General features: G+C 41.9%; 1 protein-coding gene across 6 annotated transcripts in view; it reads right to left on the reverse strand.

Moving 5' to 3' along the window:
• Nucleotides 1–16,909, reverse strand: part of PCNX1 (pecanex 1) — a 156,147-nt gene extending 139,238 nt beyond the window's left edge. For 2 of the 6 annotated variants that reach the window (XM_028141477.2, XM_008138886.3), the window contains exon 1: nucleotides 16,310–16,899. In XM_028141477.2, coding sequence (XP_027997278.2) covers nucleotides 16,310–16,462 — 153 coding nt within the window. In that variant the 5' untranslated portion in view covers nucleotides 16,463–16,899. Of the gene's footprint in view, nucleotides 1–16,309 lie in introns of all 6 variants that reach the window. The other 4 variants (XM_008138887.3, XM_028141480.2, XM_054715949.1 and 1 more) reach the window with 3 other exon arrangements.
• Between the last annotated feature and the right edge of the window lie 4,115 nt (nucleotides 16,910–21,024).

Here is a 21,024-nt window from a genome sequence, read left to right on the forward strand (position 1 = left end):
ACTGGAAGGTGAAATGCTCAAGGAATATATTATAAGAGATAAAAATCACTATATAATTGTTACTATTATCAGTACCATAAAAGCCTCTAATGCAGCCAGAATCAAAGTTATTCCATAATTTATTCACTGCTAAAAATAAAAAAAAAAGAGGTGAGTTAAACAAGCAACTTCAGCCAGAATCAAAAATGTGTTTTCAGACATTGAATAACAAACTTTCAAACATTGAAGAATAATACTTTGCACAGGGTAGTGGTTAATTTGAGGTACCCATCAAATCACTTATGGGCTTTTCTGTTGGTGCATTTTGGGGGAGTTGTTTTCAAAATTCACATGAGTAGAATCTCCCCCCAGACAACAATTTATTGGAGTGAAGCAAAACAGGACCTCAGGCAAGTTTATTCCCAGTTATTAGATGGTGGGTTTTTTAGGAAGGAAAGTAATGTCGGCTCTGTCCCATTTATCACCTGCGTAATAGGCCAGCTATTCTCAAGCGACATGTGCAATAGGCAAGCAATTCTCAAGTGAAGTAGTAAGGACTATACAAAGAATTACTAACAATCTTGCCCTAACCGGTTTGGCTCAGTGGATGGGGCGTCAGCCTGCGGACTGAAAGGTCCCAGGTTCGATTCCAGTCAAGGGCATGTACCTTGGTTGCGGGCACATCCCCAGTGGGAGGTGTGCAGGAGGCAGCTGATCAATGTTTCTCTCTCATCGATCTTTCTGACTCTCTATCCCACTCCATTCCTCTCTGTAAAAAATCAAGAATTACTAACAATCTTTAAAGCTAAGTAACTTTTTTAAAAAATAGATAAATTTAGGATTATCCCTACATTAGCCTCACTCTAGCCTGTGTTGTGATATGCATCTTGCTACAGGAAGGAAAAGAGATAAGCAGTGACTCAGAATGAGCAGAGGAATAGGGAGCATGTAGTTTGAAACTATCTCATGGAGAATTCTAATTCTCCTCACCCCTATTAGTAAGCAAAACTAAATAAAGCTCTAATTAGCTGAAAGCTACATGTCAATGCCTAGAATAGCATGAAGAGCTATATAGTGCACTCTGTGATTTTACTTTGACTTTCCTTGTTTTACCTACAGATATCTTTACAAAGAAAGAAAACTGCCCAGCGTGGCTCAGTGGTTGATCTTCCACCTATGAGCCAGGAGGTCATGGTTCAATTCCTGGTCAGGGCACATGCCTGGATTCCTGGCTCAATCTCCAGTAGGGGGTGTGCAGGAGGCAATCAATCAATAATTCTCTCTCACTGATTTTTCTATCTCTCTCTCTTCCCCTTCCTTTCTGAAATCAATAAAAATATTTTTTAAAGGTAGAAAACCAAAATAGATAACATAATGAGAACTTGAGTAACACTTCATGATCATGTGAACACAAAAATATGCTATAAACATGTCAGTAATTGCTTAAGATTACCAAATCAAAGGCAAAGCAAAATGAAAGGAAAATTAGTCCAAGAACACTAACCATGTTTAATATCATGTTATAATGTATAGATTCTAGAAACCATAACTTTGGACAATAAAATAAGGTTTAAGTTTACAGTAACTACAGAGAATAGAGAGGAAAAACATGACATCACAATTAGACAAATCCATAATGTACAACATTCTATAAGACAATTACCTTATATTTTTAAAAAGTCAATTTGGATGAGAGAGAAATTATTAAACCCTAACTGGATCCTGGATTTGGAAAAACTGGCTATATATGATATTTTTGGGATATTTGGGAAATTCTAAATATGAACTAGATGTTAGAGAATTAATGTTAATTATTTTCAATGTGATAATTGAGGAATGACATGTCATAATGCATCAGGTATAAACACGTGCCTATGAGAGAAAATGAGTATGTAGATATATATCACATATCAATATACAGAACCAAATGTGATTTTTTTAAAGGGTTCTAAATGTTAAACCTAGGTAGATAGATGGGTTATTGTGTATTATTCTTTCAATGTTCTTGTTCATTTGAAAAATCTTCATTTAAAGCAATTGGAAAAAATAAGATTATTTTAAGCTTATTCTTCAACAGCACATACTGTATACTTTAATACTCTTGTGACATAAGGAACTGAAAAAAAGACACTGATAATACATTTTAATTAGCCATATTTACTTTCACTTAAAAAAATCTTTAAATTGAAGATTTCACTATTTAAATGCCCCCCAAAAAATCTTTACTCCCTTGAAAGTTCACTTGGGTTCTGTCTTAAGGTTCTGTGATACTTATGAAAATCCTGGTATAAATAAAACAATACTACTTAGTGCAAATAATAATTGCTTTACTGAAGTTTTCATTACTTTGTTTTTACATCCTTGCTTTTAACCATTCCAGATATTGACCAGGAATAGTAATATTATGAACACAAATAATATACTGAAAAGTTAAAAAATAATTCACTAAGAAAGCCTTAACATGTTAGATATAGTAGTTGTACTGGTTAATAATGCAGATTTTTTTTCAATAGATGGAGTTACACGTATGTTGATATATATGCGATTTGATATGTATGCTATTTTGTTGTATTGGCAACAAGCTTCAAAACTTCATGTCAAATTTTCTGAAGGTGTTTAACATCATAGATATTTTTATGCTTAAAAATATCAAATTTTGTGCCAAAAAAAGAGCATTTATGGGAAGTTTTAATTCTTTATTTTGAAGAAAAGTGCTGCTGAAAGTTATATACTCCGGGAAGCTTATGGTGAACATGCTCCTTCTCAAGATACTTGTGAACACTGGTTTAAATGCTTTAAAAGTGATGATTTCAATGTGAAAGACAAAGAACGTCCAGGTCAATTTGAACCACACTTTGAACGTAAAACGACCAGAATGGGCCAGAAGACACGGCAAAGTAATTTTGCTTCATGATGACAAACCATCACACACTTCAAAATCAGTTAAAGACATGTTAAAAGATCTTGCCTGGGAAGTATTAACCCACCCGACGTATTCACCAGACCTTGCTCCGGTACACCTCGTATATATAAAAGCCTAAGCAACCATTACGACCCAACAACCAGAACCACAACAGGCCGATAGCAATGACGCACACTGACCCAGACTTTGCTGCTGGGGCCCTGACAGCCCCGAATCTGGTTCACCCGCACCCCGGACCCAGACCGAAGGGCAGAGGGAGCCTGATTCCTTGTGGAATTGGCCGTTGGTTAGCTTGCTGCTCAGCCCAACCTCCTGCAGTCCCTTCCTCCAGTGGCTGGCCCACCTGATCGGCCCCAATTGCCAGCCGAGGGACCCAACCCATGCACGAATTCATGCAACAGTCCTCTAGTCCTATATAATAAAAGGCTAATATGCAAATCGGCCGAACAGCGGAACGACTGCTCGCTATGATGCACACTGACCACCAGGGGGCAGGAGCTGCCTCCTGGTGGTCAGTACACTCCTACAGGGGAAGCACCGCTCAGCTAGAAGCTGGGCTCATGGCTGGCGAGCGCAGCAGCAGTGGCAGAAGCCTCTCCCGCCTCCGCAGCAGCGCTAAAGATGTCCAACTGACAGCTTGGGCCCACTCCCTGCTCCCTGAAGGCTCCCATACTGCAAGAGGGCGCAGGCTGGGCTGAGAGGACCCTCCCCAAATGCACGAATTTCATGCACCGGGCCTCTAGTATTATAATGAAATACTTGGTAGTAGAGCAAACCACTATACCCAAAAACATATAATCTTATCTAATAATAGACAAATATGCAAATTGACCATACCTCCGACACACCCACAAGCCACGCCCACAAGCCACACCCACCATCCAATCAGAGCGAGTATGCAAATTAACCCAAACCAAGATGGCTACAGCCACAGAGAGCAAGGTTTCCTAGGTAACAGAGGAAGCCAAGCTTTCTGCCTGCCCTGGCCAGGCCTAAGCCTCCACTCAAGCTACAAAGTTTCAATTATAGAAGGTAAACAAATTCAAACAAATGGCGGCAGATTGGAGCTTGAGAGAGCAGGCCAGGGATGCCGCCGGCAACAGGGGAAGCAAAGCTTTCCGCACACCCTGGCGGGGCTTACCCACTTAAAGCTACAAAGTTTCAATTGTAGAAGGTGAATTAACTGCCACAAAAATGGCTGCCGCCACGGAGGGAGCAACAGGCTTGGCTCTGCTCCAGGCTACAAAGTTTCAATTGTAGAAGGAAAATAAATTCCAGATACCAGGGCCTCTGCTTGGGTTGCCAGGGGGCGTGGCCAGCCTGCAAACCACCACAGGCCTCTCGCTCAGGCCGCCCCACACCCCAAGGGAACCCCCACCTGATCCAGGACGCCCTTCAGGGCAAACCAGCTGGCCCCCACCCCTGTACCAGGCCTCTATCCTATCTAATAAAAGAGTAATCTGCAGATTGATCATCACTGCAACACACAATATCGCTGCCCCCATGTGGTCAAAGATCCTGCCCCCATGTGGACACAAGATGGCCACCACAAGATGGCCAGCAGGAGAGAGCAGTTGGGAGGCACCCGGCCTGCAAAGGAGGGCAGTTGGGAGGCACCCGGCCTGCAAGGGAGGGCAGTTGAGAGGTGATCAACCCTGCAGGAGAGGGCAGTTAGGGGTGACCAGGCCGGCAGACGAGGGAAGTTGGGGGCAAACAGGCTGGCATCAGAGTGGTTAGGGGGTGATCAGGCTGGCAGGCAGAAGCGGTTAGGGGCAATCAGGAAGGCAGGCAGGCAAGCAGTTGGGAGCCAGCAGTCCTGGATTGTGAGAGGGATGTCCGACTGCCCGTTTAGGCCCGATCCCAATAGGATCGGGCCTAAACGGGCAGTCGGACATCCCTTGAGGGGGTCCCATATTGGAGAGGGTACAGGCTGGGCTGAGGGACAACCCCCCTCCGTGCACGAATTTCGTGCACTGGGCCTCTAGTCATTTAATAAACAACCATTTCCCCAGAACAAAGATTCCTTTGCCTGATGGGAAGATTATGGGAAGGATTATTAGCTCTTCCAGGACTAATAAACCCCATGAAGGTCCCCCACCATAAGGCCCACCACATTACCCAATATACAGTAATTGTTATGTAAGGTTTTAATATTAGAGGAAGCTGGGCAAATGTATGAATTATCCTCTGCAAAAATCCTTCTAGGAAATAACTGGATGTTCTTCCAATTCCTGAGTACTTTATGACACATAAGGGATTAGTCATATTCTACCTTGTAATACGATTGTTTATTTGTTTCATTGCCTCCAATTTATAAATTAGGAAAAAGCAGCATTATACAGGAAGCTAAGACACTCATGTCCATTCTGCTTGATTGAGGTATAAAGTCTTTTTCATCTTTAGAATTATTTCATTTAATGTAATTCTTCTTATGTAAAATATATCCATTTCAAATAGCCTAACATAGGTTAATGGTCAATGCATGATTTTAAAATCATTCAGCTCTAGCCAGTTTGGTTCAGTAGACAAGAGCGTCGGCCTGGGGACTGAAGGGTTCCAAGTTCAATTCCCATTCAGGGCACATGCCTGGGTTGCAGGCTTGAGCCCCAGTAGGGGGGGTGCAGGAGACAGCTGATCAATGATTCTCATCATTGATGTTTCTATCTCTCTCTCCATTCCTGTCTGAACTCAATAAAAAATATATATATTTTTAAAAATCATTCAGAATACTCTCTTCTTGCCCTAGCCAGTTTGGCTCAGTGGATAGTGCATCGGCCTGTGGACTGAAGGGTCCCGGATTCGATTCTGGTCAAGGGCATGTACCTCAGTTGCAGGCTTGATCAGTAGGAGTTTCTAACTCTCTATCCCTCTCCCTTCTTCTCTGTAAAAATCAATAAAATATTTTTTAAAAGAATACTCTCTTCTCTACATCTAAAATATATCACAAACATAAAACCTTTTACTAAATTGTCTCATGACAATTTAATAAATTATTATAAATTGTAAAATTCTTAAAAAAAAAACAAAAAAACAGAATTTCAGCATGATAAGGGAAAGAATAGAAAACCATATTAAAAATAATGATACTAAGTGCAATTTATTATCCTGGATTGGATCCTGAAACAGAAAAGGAACATTAGTGGGAAAATCCAAATAAAGTCTATAGTTTGTTAATAATACTCTACCATGTTGATTTCTTAATTTTAATAAATACACCATGGTTATGTAAGGATTTAATATTAGAGGAAGCTGGGCAAAGGGTACAAAAGAATTCTATACTAATTTTGTAACTTTTCTGTAAATCTAAAATTATTACAAAACAAAGTTTTAAAGATGTTAACTATGGTGGATGAATCTGTTTAGTTTATGTCTAGACAACATTCAGGGAGTTAGGAGGGATAGTAGAAGTAAACAGCCAGATATGTGATTCAAGCTTCTCAAATTTGTGACTAATCTTCCTGCCTATTCTTAGGGCAGTTGGCACTCAGGGTTCTATGTGGTTTGTACAAAGCAGTACAGAATAGGACTTTTTTTTTCCCTTAAAACCTCAAAAGGAAATGGCTTGCTTTGCCCTAGGTTTTCTTTTCTTTCTTATAACACAAAGCAACAGAGACTAGCGCCAACAGTGTAAGTTATAAAAGATGCAAACTCCCTCAGATTCTAAAGATAAAGGACAAGAAGGAAAGTCTGAACTTTACAATTCTACCAAAGAAAGTATTTAACCAATTTCTTGGGGAACAGGCAGAGGAACCAAGGAATCATTAAGTACTTATTTCACTGGGATTTGGTAAAATTTATCTATATGGTAAAGAAGTCAACAGTAGTAAAATCTACAGAATGTTTGTTGTAATCTGTTCTTTTCCACACCTGTCTATACTATTTTAGCATTACTATTCCTAGGGGTCCTCAGTACAAAATAATTCTCTGCCTTCCCCTGCTGTGCAGGAAAACCACTTGATTTAATTCAGAGTAAATAATAGGAAGAAGCAATCAATCTCTCAAAGAAACATTTCTGCTTGTTTACCAGATGCCTGCTCTGAAAATTATCTGAGTACAGAATATAGGAAAAATCAGATAAAAGTTATGTGACATATGTTAGTGCAATAACATCCCCTTAATTTGGACTAAGAAAGTCTGAATTAGGGGGAGGTCAATGGGGAAATAAAGGAGATATATTTACTACTATTTGTAATACTTTAAACAATAAAATTAAATTTAAAAAAAGAAAGACTGAATTAGACAAGTACTTTAAGAGAAATTCTGCCTATCATCAAAAACAAACTATTACTGCCAGGCGAGCATGGCTCAGTGGCTGAGCACTGACTTATGAACCAGGAGGTCACGGTTCAATTCCCAGTCAGGGCACATGCCCAGGTTGCAGGCTCAATCCCCAGGAGGGGACGTGCAAGAGACAGCAGGTCAGTGATTCTCTCTCATCAGTGATGTTTCTATCTCTCTCTCTCTCTCTCTCTCTCCCTTCCCTTCTAAAATCAATAAAAAATATATTTTTAAACTATTACTGAAATGATTTCATTCAACATTCCATTGAATAAGAAATTTAACACACTAACACCCTGTTTTGGGAAGTGTTGAGTAAAGGTGGGAAGACAAGTACTTTTAATATTGTTCATGAAAACTTAAATTAGGCTATTTGGCGTTTTCAACCATTTTCTTTTCTTCAAAATACTCTCTTGCCTTGGCTTCTGGAACAGGTTACTTTCTTCCTTTTCCTCTTACCTTTCTGGTCTTCTCTGCTGAGCCATTTTCTTTTTAATGAATTATACTTTCTCCCCAGATCTTATCTACTCTGTAGCTTGGATTATCCTCTATAATGCTGATAACTTCCAAATAAATTTTACCCCAAATTTCTCTCCTTAACATTTCTCTTCAACACTCTGAACTCATGTTCTCCAACCTCAAAGGCACCCTCAAAATGGCCCGGCAATCCCACCTCCTTGCTAGTCAGGTCACTTTGCCATTCTCCAAAAATAAGAATCCACCGCAAACCCTGAATATCCTCCTCACCTCCCACTTCACTCTCAACAGAAAACACTAACTCTGTACTTCAAAATAAATCATAAAAGACCTACCTCAACTTTCACCACCAAATGCTTATCCCTTCTTCCATCAGCATTCATCCTTACCTCCTTCCTTCCTCCCCGCCTCCCTCCAGAGATTGATCCCTTGCTAACTATGCTTCCTGGACCACAAGCCTACTTTGCCTTCTCAGGAACCTCATATTATCAATTTCAATATATATTCTCTCTCATTATAAAAATTCACTCAGTGTTTTAAAAATGATTATCAAATAAAAATATGCATATCCTATAATCCACCAGCTTTACTTCCAGAAATTTATACAAAAGACTGGTACAAAGATTTAACTAATAAGAATATTCACACTCCTGTTTTCAAAATAGCTAAAAACACAACCTACAGAGCCAATAACCAAATGATTAAATACACTGTGACACATCCATACTATGGTCTACTACACAGCTATTCAAACTGCTTTTTTCTCCACATGGTAACATTCACAATCTACAGTCAAGCAAAACAGGAGGCTTCAATAGTACAAATTTTATAAGTCCATTTTTGTAAGGAAAAAGCATAATATGTATTTGTAAACTCCAAATACATTTTGATTACAAAAATGTTCAACAGATTTATCTATAATTTCTGATTTAGCATATATATATTTGAACAAAAAGGTTATACTGTGTTGACAAAACAGAGAAAAATCTAAATACTGAGTAAATAAAAGTACAGTATTACAGTCTCCTAAAATTTAAATGAGGATAAAGTATGCCATTATCATTAATTTATTTTAAATTAAAACATGGTCTTATTTGGGAAGAAAAAACATTTTTTACATCCAATTAGGTTTCTAATTTCTTTGAGTTCTGAATAAACCTACCCTCACGTTGGGGTGACACCTTTTACAAAATAGTCAAAAACTGGAAAGCGGTCCTCATCTACAGGAGAATGGATAAACTGTAGTATACTCGCACAAAGGAATACTGCTTAGCAATAAAAAGGAACAGTACTTACACAAAGTATACCTACATGATTCTATTTATATGAAGTTCTAGAACAGGGTAAACTAATCAATGAGAGGGGAAAAAATCAGGCCGAGGCCAAGAGGGAGAGGAGGGACTGGGAAGGACAAGCAAGAACTTCCTCGAATGATGCTAAACATCCTACAACATGATAGGTTTGCACTACACATATGTATTCACCTATCAAAACTCAAAAATTTACCCAATGATTCACCTAGGATTTATGCCTCTTAGGACTCTAATGGTATGCACACTGAAGTGTTTAGGGATGATCTGTCCTGGTGCCTGTAACTTCACACGCATCGCTCTCTAAAAAAAAAGAAAGGGCCGCCCAGCAGGTATGGCCCAGTAGTTGAGCATTGGCCTATGAACAAGGAGGTCAGAGGAATCGAACTGTGACCTCCTGGTTCATAGGCCAATGCTCAGACACCTCTCTCCCCCTCCCTTCCTCTCTGAAATCAATAAAAATATATTTTAAAAGAAAAAGAAAGGGCCTTGATAAAGAGGTGAATAGACACAGACATGTAATAAACAAAAACTGCAGAATCCAGGTAGTGGGAACAGTTCTTTCAACTTTTCTGTAAGTCTGAAAATTCTCATAGTAAAATGTTGGAAAAACATTATTTAACTTTCAGTACAGTCAGCGACCGAAAGCAAACTACCTGCGTATTTAAAACCTGAAAAAGAAATATAAACTTTCCTAGTTTTTCAACAGCCAAATAATTTTATGACTTGGGAGTAATTTCTCAAATAGCAGAAAACATCTTTAACAAAAATACTAAAACATTTTGTAAATTCACAAGTTTTTCTCAAGCTAACAAATATGGCTACTTTCTTGGAAACTTTGTTTGTAAACCATCGTTGGACAATGTATCTTTAAATTTATTATAGGTGACATAACAAGAGAGATAAGAGCTATACCTGTGCCATACCCATATGGGAATAATTACTTTCATCTCAATACTAAATACTGAGAATACTGGTAAGAAAAAGCAAAAAACATAGGTCAAAACAAACCATCTACTATTCATTAAACTTTTCCTAAAGGATACAGAAAATACTCTAATACTAAATAATCATGTTTTTAATTACTAATTTATAACTTTCCTTAATTAAAACTTTTTATAAAATACGAAGATTTCAGTTTTAGTCATTGTAACTTAATCTTGTTTACATGGGTATTTAAAATATTTTGAATATTTTTATTGATTTCAGAGAGGAAAGGAGAGGGAGAGAAACATCAATGAGAGAATCACTGATCAGCTGCTTCCTCCACGCCCCCTACTGGGGGATCAAGCCTGCAACCTGGGGCATGTGCCCAGACCAGGAATCCAACCATATCCTCCTGGTTCATAGGTAGACACTCAACTACTGAGCCATGCCAGCCGGACTTTTAAAATATTTTTTAAATCTTTGGGAAAGAAAATGACTTGAAATCCTCACTAATAAAGTATTTATCATTCTGTAGATGATAAAGATCAGCTATAGAAAATAATAAGATAACCAAGAAGAAAAAGTTGAAACCTTCATAAATTTTATGAGTGATTTAGTTTCTGAATACGATCTCTCCAAAAATTTATATTGCCTATGTTACTATATATATCATGTGTATGTAAGGATATGTATGTATAAACTGCACAAAGTGGTAGATACAAAAAGCTATATATGCTGCACTTTGACTTAAGGGTTTTTCAAGAGTCATTCTGTATTTGATTTTTAAATAATTCTGTACCTTATTTATGTCTTGCACACTGATATTTAACCTAACCCCCCGGTAAGATGTGACTCCACCAGGTAATACAGGCTATCACAGCACTCCTTCTACCCCCAACTATTCTGTATCAGTTAAGTTGATAAATCTAAAAGATTCACATATATATAATACAAAATTCATTCAACAAATACTTATTCAGGCCGAAACTGGTTTGGCTCAGTGGATAGAGCGTCGGCCTGTGGACTGGAAGGTCCTAGGTTCGATTCCGGTCAAGGGCATATGCCTTGGTTGTGGGCACATCCCCAGTAGGGGGTGTGCAGGAGGCAGCTGGTCGATGTTTCTCTCTCATCGATGTTTCTAGCTCTCTATCCCTCTCCCTTCCTCCCTGTAAAAATCAATAAAATATATTTTTAAAAAAACAACAAATACTTATTCAGAACCTAATACAAGCCAAGCACAGGAGTCGACGCTGGATATACCCTGCCAAATAAATCAGACAACGTCCCTGCCCTCATGAAACTTACGAAGTATTGGGGAGAGGGAATGTTAGAGAGCAAACAAGTAAACAAAGTTGTAAATATGTTTGTGATAGCACCATGGAAGAAAGTTTACAGGATGGAATGATGCAACCTCCTGCATCTCTGAGGAGATGCCGTTTACTAGTAAACCCAGCCCTGCAAAGAGCAAAAGGGAAGAGGATCTCTTCGGAAACAGAAAGGAGACCCGTGTGACTGCAGCACAGCGGGGAAACTGCACACACGGCAGACAAGGCAGGACTGGCTTTGGGGGCCTTGGTAAGGACGCTAGGTTTTATTCTAAATGCAAGAGTCAGTGAAGGATATTAAAAGGTGGTGGGGAGGAATGACAAGCAGATTGATGTCATTTACTTGGTGGAAAAAACAGTTGTAATAGGACCAGAATAGAAGCTAAGGCAAACAAAACGTTAGGGTGGACCAGAAAGTGGAAAGACAGTAGAAATGTCTGTCTTTACATTTAGCATTTGTCAGAAATTATGTCTGACAGTAGAATTGATAACATTTGCTCATAAGACAAGGGGGATGGCATAAGCAACTAGATACAAGTTGGTGCCATAAACTAAGATGACAAAGACAGAGTAAGGATACAAGTTTTGGGGTGGTGCCTTGAGTGGGAAATCGAGAATGGTTTTGGACATGATACCTTTGAGATGCCTCTGAGACAGTCTAGAGGAGATGCTGAGTAGGCTGCTAGATTTAAGGGAATTATGGGCATTATCAAGTTCTTTAAACTGACCTGGATACTCATAAAATATAAATTAATGGGCCACCCTCCAGGTCTTCTACATCACTTGTGCGAGTGGACATGCACAAGTGCACATTTTTAACATGTTCAAGTGATTCGGATGTCAACTGGAATCTGAGAACCACTTATGTAGAGATTTAGTGTTATAGTTCATCACCTAGGATATACACCTCTTTACAGAAGAGGTATATGTTGAGGTAAACAGTATGTTGAGCAGAATGTTAAGATCATGGTTTGAGTTAACTATCTCATCTCCTGCAGTCATAGAACATTATAGAGGAAACAGTTTTAATAAGCCATTCTTCAAATGACAGTTATTGAAGGCCACTCTGAAGGTGAATAATTTTTCTACTTTATAAATATTTTCTTTAAAAATGCCCGTGCAACATCTCACAAATGAATACTTTAGGTTCAGTAAGGTGGAAAGTCTTGTCCAAAGGACACATTCAATTACGGAGCCAAGACATACAAATCCAGGTAACACCAATTCCAGTCTGTTTTCCAGAACACAAAAATGCCACGAAGCTCACATCCATAAAGCTCACTATCTGTGACAAGTCAGGTACAAAAATAATCTTGATGACAAGATAAATGGGGTGAATGTCTTAAGAGAAACAGAAAGGACAATGAAAGGTGAAAAAATGACTCCTTGGCTTTCACAACTATTATAACTGCTGAACTATAAATTCTACCTTTAATGTATCCACAAAAGCTACAAGTGTTTGAATCCTGTATAACAAGTCCTAAAACCTTATTATGCTAAGTGAAATAAGTCAGAGGAATAGAAAGTACTGTATAATATCACTTATATGTGATAAACCTAAAATAGTCAAACCCTTTTTTCCAAAAGGGTACAAATTTGCAACCAGTAGTAAATAAACCAGAGAACCAGTACACATATAATGAATGTATACAATAATATTATGTAATGTGATAAATATCACTACAACAGCAATCATATTACAATATATAAATGTATCAAAGCAATAAGCTATACACCTTAAATATACACAATATCATGTCAAATTTACTCAATAAAATTTTTTTAACTAAAAACAAAATCAGAAAAGCAATTACTACATTTACCAAAACAGATATTTAAAAAAAAAAAAAAATCCTAAGATTCTTCCTAACTCTTCACAGACTTTGTATCTTTAAAAAAAAAAGAAAGAAAGAAAAGGCTGCCAAGTACATGGCTTTAAAAGTTCTGTGTATATCAACTCCCAGCTCACTATTTGCTTAAGGCCACAAAACAAGTCACTGATGGCTAAAAATCAGTTATCTTCATCGGTAAAATGAGGACTCAGGGTTTGGGATAACAAACATAATAGTTAGCATCATCTGTAATTATTATTGGAAGAGCAAAGAATAATAATCTATTATGAGATTTTAACATGAAGTGTTGGATTTTCCTTCAAGTGTTATACTTCAAACTATCTACCTCAATACTGAAGTGCTAACTAGTATGTTTCCTAAAATGTTTACAAATCCTCCTTGCTAACTGCCCATGGACTAAGATCATCCCGACTGTAAGTTCCGGGTCACAACAGTTCTCATGCTTGTAACTGTTCATTGTTCCTTGAAGGCAAAGCTGTGTCTTGTTGATTTCTAATAATTTATTTAGCATTTGAGTGCTTGCTCTGTGCGTGGCACTCATATTGGTCTTGAAGCAGTAAACTTACAGCAGATTTGTTTGGGTTGGTTTAAGGCCTTTGATTGGCAAAGGGAAAGTACTGCCTATTGCTGAATTCAGTACAATCAGCTTCTCCAAATGACTTGTTTTTAAGTTGTATTTTCACTGAAAGTTGTAAGCGCATTTTTTTAACAAATAAGTCTCTGCCCTCTTGAAGCTTATATTCTAATGAGAGAAGCAAGACATTAAGTAAATAAATGTATATCCATTAGTAATAAATGCTATCAAATAAAGGAGGATAAGGGGGTTAGGAAATATTGTAGGAGCTGGGAAGTTGGTATTTTACGTAGGTTATCAGGGAAAGCCTCACATGCAACTGAAAGCTGAACTATGTGGAGCAAATCACATAGATTATCTGGAGGAAAGGAGTCATCCAGACAGGGGGAGGAGCAAGCGCCAAGCCCATGAGGCAGGAACACAGTTGTATGGAAAAAATTGTAAGAAGGCAAATGTGTGTGTTGGGGGTTTGGGGAGATGACAGACACATGGGAGGGCAGGCTCTGAGAGCAGAAGAGTGCCCTGATCTGATCTATGTTTTAAAGAATCACTCAGACTTCTGCACGGAGAACTGAGAAGACAGAATGGAAGCAGTGAGCCTGATTAGAACACTGCAATGATCCAGAGGAGACATAATGGTGGCTTGAACCAAGGGAGTGATGATGATGATTAGCTGGATTCTAGTTAGGTTTTGAAGACAGAATCCACAAGATTTGTTGATGAACTGGATGTGAAGAGAGAAAAAGAATCAGAGAGAACTTTTAAAAGATTTAAGAAGAGCAGAACTGCCATTAACTGAGACAAAAAAAGTCAGAGAAGCAGTTTCATTTTCCCAGGAAGAACCCAGCAAATTGCCCAGTACATAGCAGAAACTCAAACATTATTTGTGAATGAATTTAACTGAATAAACTCCTCAAATGAAGCATTAAACTCAACGTATTGCTTTCTATTTGCTCTAAATTTTCTTTCGTAATGTTAGCCACTAGCACAGTTCATGGACTAACATGGAAATCTCAGACTGGGACACAGCAACCAATCCTTACATCTCAAGGACCAGTCTGTTTTAACTTTACAATCCTCCTGAATATAACAGAAATCTGCTATGAAAGAAAGCTCTGTGCCAGCCCGAGGATTCTCGCACCCAAAGTAATTAACCTGTTCGTTAATGATGTCATATTCCTGGAAGGAGCAGAAGTACAACTAGAACTCCCTAGGCCAGAATTAATTGAAAATTCTAATACTCCGAGAAACATTTTCAGAATTGGGCAAGACTGTACAAGTCCCCTAAAAAAATAAGCCATCAGTCATCAGCATTTTTCAAATGGTAATTTTTCCCCTCAAGCAATAAGCCCCTTCAAAACAATTTCAGTGAAAAATTAAAATCTGTTTGAGAAAGTGAAATTTAGCACTTTTTCCTCCCAAGCAAGCATTTTCCCAACCAATTAGTAAAAATGAGCTTCACTTAGGGATACATCGAGTGTCCTCACCTTTAGCAGTTCCTAGAGTCCTATTCCCCAATTTCCTAATCCAACATCCTTAATTTAGCTCCATGAAGAAGCACCAAGTTAGCAGAAATATAGTCAAAGCAATTTTCCTAAAATAAAGTTACCATCCTTTCCTCCCTTCCCGTTATTAAAAAATATATATATATTTAATCCAAGCTTAAGTATCATCCCTCTTCCGCATTATTTTCCCCCAAAGCCCCACCCTAATCTAAAGTGTTTAAAAAAAAATGCGCTTACAACTTTCGGTGAAAATATAGCTTTAAAAACTTGATCATTCGGAGAAGCTGATGGTACTGAATTCAGCAACAGGCAGTGCTTTCCAAACTGTGCCAATCAGTAAAAGGCCTTGAACCAACCCAAACAAATCCGCTGAAATGCCAGCCAGATTCCCCGCATCTCCCCCCGCTCCCTCCCCCCCAAAGCTGGCCAGGAGACACCACCATCAGGGGGCCACGAGGCTGAACTGAAAAGAACCAGTGGTGAGCAAAAAAAACAAACAAACACACACACACACACACACACACACACACACACACACCAAAACAATGATTTTTAGAGGCAGGAAGGTGAACAATCAGATTCTCAACCACCCACCGATTAGCGAGTGAGAGCCCGGCCGGCCCGCAAACCCATTCCTCACCGAGCGGCGCCCAGCCCTCCCCGCTCCGGAGGCTCCGCACGCGGCTCGGAGACGCGGAGGAGCGAGCACCGCCTCGGGTGGAGGGAGTGCCCGGGGTGCCCAGGAACGTAGCGCCAATCCGCGCGCGTGCCAAGGCGGAATGCGGCGCCCCCCGGGAGCAGAACGCTCGGCGCCTCGCACCCCGCACTCGGGGCAGGGCTCTGCCTAGCGGGGCAGAAAGGCTGGGAGGCTGCCCGTTCCCAGGACGCCGGCCGGGCGCACGGGGGCGGCGGTGGGGGCTGCCGCCGTTTCGTTTCTGCTGTCACCCCCGAAGTAGGGGAAACCCTAAAGACGGGGGGGGGAGGGGAGCGTGACAGCGAGTGGGGCCGCGGCTCCCAGGGGCGGGCGGAGGGTGGGGTGCACACCCCGGGCAGGGGAGCAGGGGGGAGGAGAGCGCAACCACGGCCCGGGGCCAGGGAGGCGCGACTGCCCGCGGGGCTCGGCACCCCGGCGCCCGGCCTCCCCGCCCCCACACTCACCATGTAGAGGGTGAAGGGCAGGCCGAGCAGAAAGAGCCACAGGTAGAGGTGCAGCGCGTTCACGAAGGTGGCCTGGTGAGGGTCGTAGTACCAGCCCCCGCTGAGCGCGGCCCACACCCCCTGCCGGAGGATCTGCAGCGTCTGCGACCCCATCCCCGCCCGCCGCCGCCGCCGCCGCCCCGCCCCGGCCCCAGCGCGGCGCGGCCGCCGGAGCCCGCACGCCGTCTACCCGCCTCCGGAGCGCCGGGAGAGCGGGCCGGCGCCTCGGCCCTCGCTAGGGCTGCGGCAGGAGGAGGAGGCAGCGACCGAGGAGGAGGAGACCGGGGAGGAGGCGGCGAGCGGCGGGGCGGAGGAGCGCGGAGAAGAGGAGGGGACCGGCCTCCAGGGCGCCGCCGCCATCTTGTCTCCTAACACCCGGAGCCGGGCGCTCGCCGCCCCGGCCCGCCTGCGCCGCCGCCGCCGCCGCGACCCCCGCCGCCCGCCTGGCCTGGGCCGGACGGAGAGGGAGGTCGGGAGGCCGGGAGGGACGGGCTGCAAGCCGCGCCCCCCTCCAGCTCCTCCTCTCCTCGCCCTCCGCCCTCCAGCCGGCTCCGCGCGGGCGCGCGCTGCGCCTGGGAGCCGCGGGCGCCTCCTGCCGGCGCCCGGGAGAAGCGCGCGCACGCGGCCCGGCGGGCGGGGGCGGGGGCGGGGGCGGGGGCGGGCCGCGGGAACCAGGTGCAGGGCTCCCGGAGACCCCATTGCTCTCCCGGCGGGGGACCCTGGCCAGTTCATTGATCAGCCCCGGAACCTGATCGTTCACTCTCCAGAAGCCTTGTCTTCAGAATCTTGTCAGCAACCTGGCTGACGTTTTGTGATATTTCTTACAGCCCTAGGAACCCTGAGGCTAGTATCTGAGATACTCATTGAGGCCTAAAGGAATCAGGTACAGCGGGTGGCACTGGAAAAATCACAGACGCACCCCATCTGAGCGAGAACTGCATCGGCCCTTGGAGAGAGCTGAAAGCCCTAAGGGTGAGAACAACAGCCACATCCAGTATTGGGAGGACTTACCACTCCCAAAGACAAATGAGTTCATAGAAGTTACAAGAGATGTCAGAGTATGGGGTGGACAGATTCATCATGGTGCGCCGTGATTTTGTTTTTTAACGTGCTGTAACTTGCAACCATTTTTATTAATGGGCCAATCTAAACAGGGAGGAAACATTAACTGTGATTGCGCCCCGAGTCACAATTAGGGTCTTGTACTTCTCTTTTTTATAGCTGTAAAGACGGGGTCATTCTTAGCTCTGTGTAATGTTTATAGGGCATGTCTGATCTCACTGAATGGAATTGTTTTAGAGTTTGAAGTTTGAGTTTATGATAGCAATAAAAGGACTGTTTTATGCTCCTGGATTAAAGTTGCTATAATTAATGAGAAAAGCGAGAGAGCCAAAAGAAGCTGGTGGTATTTTAAGAAGCGCGTTGAAAGACAATTGCAATACCTCCCAGTGCCATTCCACTTTACAGTTCAAACATTTCACACCCATTTTATTTGACCTTCCCGACACTCGAGTGAGGACAGCATAGAGGCTGCCCTAATTTTATGGATGAGAGAGCCGAAGCTCAAAGAAACTAATATTCACCACATTCTCTAAGTAATAAGTTGCTGAGAAGACCTCTGACAGCCGCAGTCATCCTAACAGCACGGACTGAACTTTGGAAGTCTATTTCTCAGCCCTCTCTACCTTATCCATTCAGATAAGAGTTTGAACTGATGAATAACCCTCAGCAGCTTCTGGTTACCTGTGGCCAGTTCTCAAAGTGTAGTCCCAGAACCAGCTGTGTCAACATCATCTGAGAACTTGTTAGAAATGCAAATGCTCAGGCACTACTCCAGAGAACTCTGGTCTTGGGACCCTGTGATTTATTTTAACAAGCCCTCCGGAAGATTCTAATGTACCTTAAAGGTTGAAACTACCTCTGGAGAACACCATCCCCAAGCCTTGACCTGTTTCCTTAGAACCACAAAGCCATCAAGTCCCAATTGAGACTTGAAATTGAGAGAGGTGAACTAACACTGGCCAAAATATACATACATATATATATATATATATATATATATATATATATATATATATATGTATTAGTGTGTCTAAAAGCAAAATTAAGATAAAATAATACAAGTTTACAATAAAAAACAGTTGCCTTGAGGCTTGGTGGCGGACACCAGGTATTGTCAAGTGTTCATTTGTTTCTTCCAAAGGAGACAGGAAAGCTCGCTGAGCAGATTTTGGAACTGATCCCAAGCTTTCCAACACAAAGGAAGATGTAAACAAGGATAAAATTCCAATGCCACATCAGTTTCCACGCCAGTAAATATCTGCTGTAGCTTAATATGGAAGGATTAACTGTAACGGGAGCGAGGTGGCCTGGGAGAAGTAGATACATCCACGGGATTGGAGGCAGACCCCGCTGGTGGGATGCGCTTGCAGGCGGAAGACAGTGCCTAAAGGGTATAGAACGGGCAGCAGCCAGGAAGGCAGCCAACATCAGGCTGATTCAACAGAGAAGAGTGTTGTAAGCCAATGGGCAGCTGGAACACAACCTTGGGAAACCCAGGAGCAGACAAAAATTGGGAAATCATGGCAAGCATTAAGAAAATGTGTTGCTTATAGCAAGGCTCCAGTCTCAGTGCTGGATCTCAGGTCTGGATTTCTCTCCCTATGAGGAATCGATGAAAACAAATAGAATTCAGGTCCTTGAGATGATGTATTGGGAAAATTTGGGAGGGGGCAAGGACTTGGGTGATAAAACAACTATCCAAAGGCCAGACCTGGTAGACAGAGTGAGACTTAGAAACAAAGCAGGAGCTTAATACAAAGAACTGAGACTGAATTTCTCACTGATCATTGTTGCCTCAAGTTGGTTGAGGTTCCAGAGTGTTAATATAGGACTCTAATTCCCTCCGGTATGGCTGGAACTGATCCAAGAACCTCGAGATGGGAGTCACATGGCAGCAGCCACTGAATAAAAAGGGGTCAGCAAGATGGGCAGGCACAGAAGGTCAAAAAGGCAGTGAGAGACTACATCTTTCAGCTCTGGACGGGTGAAAGCATTTTAGAAAAATGCTAATTAACTGGCTTAGGGAGTTAGCAATTGAAAGAATTCAATGAAATGGATGACCTTTTGGAAAGACTGACTCAGTAGTTGGGGGTGGGAGTAGGAGGAGAGAGAATCCTACAGTGCTTTTTATCTGTGGCTTTCTAAATGTTTATGAACGCTGCCACGACAAGCTTCCTATCTTATAAACAGGAAGCCAAGGCACAGAGGGATTAAATGTTTTGCCCAAAGTAACACACTCTATCGTACCCATAAATTATAAGAACAGGACAAAAATTAAGGAATCTAATTTGCTAAGTGTTAGCCCTCTTAGCCCATGCATAAAAGGCATTAATAATGTTACACTTAGCATGTCAAAGTTAGCAGCCATGACATACTACCAAACCACCGCCTGACCTTTGTTCATCTTTCAGCTAATTCTATTAAAATTATACTCCCTGGCTAGCTTATAAGCCCCTTGAGGACTGGGAATGCTCTGACCGCAGATGCTCTCTCTCCTACCTAAAAGGGACCAAGTTGAGTGTGCAAAACCATTTAATAACTCCCACGGAAGCCCACCTCGGAGCAGAGGTGTACAAGCTGCAGCTCCGGTCAGCATACCCGTTTATCTGTGTTTTTTTAAAATAGCCTGGAGCATTCATATGTTCCCTTTATTTAGTACTTCAATGGGTACCCCTTTGTGTCCCCCAACTAAACTACATTTCTACATTTCACGTGGCAGAAATGAACTGCTTTAGACATCATAGACCACGTGTCCTGCCAACAGCCTAAACGCAGCAGGTTGCCCTGTCTCCCTCACCCCACCTCAGACCAGTCCTTCTTATTTATTGCTCTCAGTGAAACCTCATATATCCTCGCCCATTGTCTGGTTTCCTACCGTCCTTTTCCCGTTCAATCCTTCCTTTACGTTGCCAGAGCAACCATCCTCCTGGATGCCCTTATCAACTCAAAGCAAATAGCCTCCTGTTGCCTCCAAGCTCTCTGCAAAACCATGCTACATTCCACCAACAAATTAATCTCTCCAAGCCGCTGCCCCTTCACTTCCCAGAGGGTTTCAAGTCTCCTCTGTTGCCAACGGTACTAAAAGCACACTCCTGAGCCAGGCATTCACAGTCCCCACAACCTAAATCACTGTTTTCTCTAGCTTAGCTCCCTCCACTCCTCACCATGAACCCCTTTTCACTGGCGACTATCAGCAGACCCGTTTATCTGTTTTTTTAAAATAGCCTGGAGCATTCAGATGTTCCATTTATTTAGTACTTCAACGTGTACCCCTTTGTGTCCCCCAAGTAAACTACATTTCTTGAGGGCCAGGCAATTTAGCCTGGCAGACAATGCCTAGCAGAAAGCTGGTCCGATTAATTGACAGTCAATGCTAGTTGAAAAAATAAAGCAATACAGAAAGCAATGGCTTTTTAATTAAAGATTTTAATCTATTTTAGCTTTCATTTGGTAACTCTTCAACATTCTAAAGCATTTCACCAGCTTAGAAGGTCAATTCAAGATATGAAAATAACATGGGATAAATGTGAAGATATTTGGAAGAGAAGGGAAAGGCCCTAAAACTCTTCCCTGAGTCTCCTTTTAGTCATTTGCTATATGCCACTTTATACCAC

This window comes from Eptesicus fuscus, chromosome 5, assembly GCF_027574615.1.
Source record: "Eptesicus fuscus isolate TK198812 chromosome 5, DD_ASM_mEF_20220401, whole genome shotgun sequence".
Taxonomy (NCBI): Eukaryota; Metazoa; Chordata; class Mammalia; order Chiroptera; family Vespertilionidae; genus Eptesicus; species Eptesicus fuscus.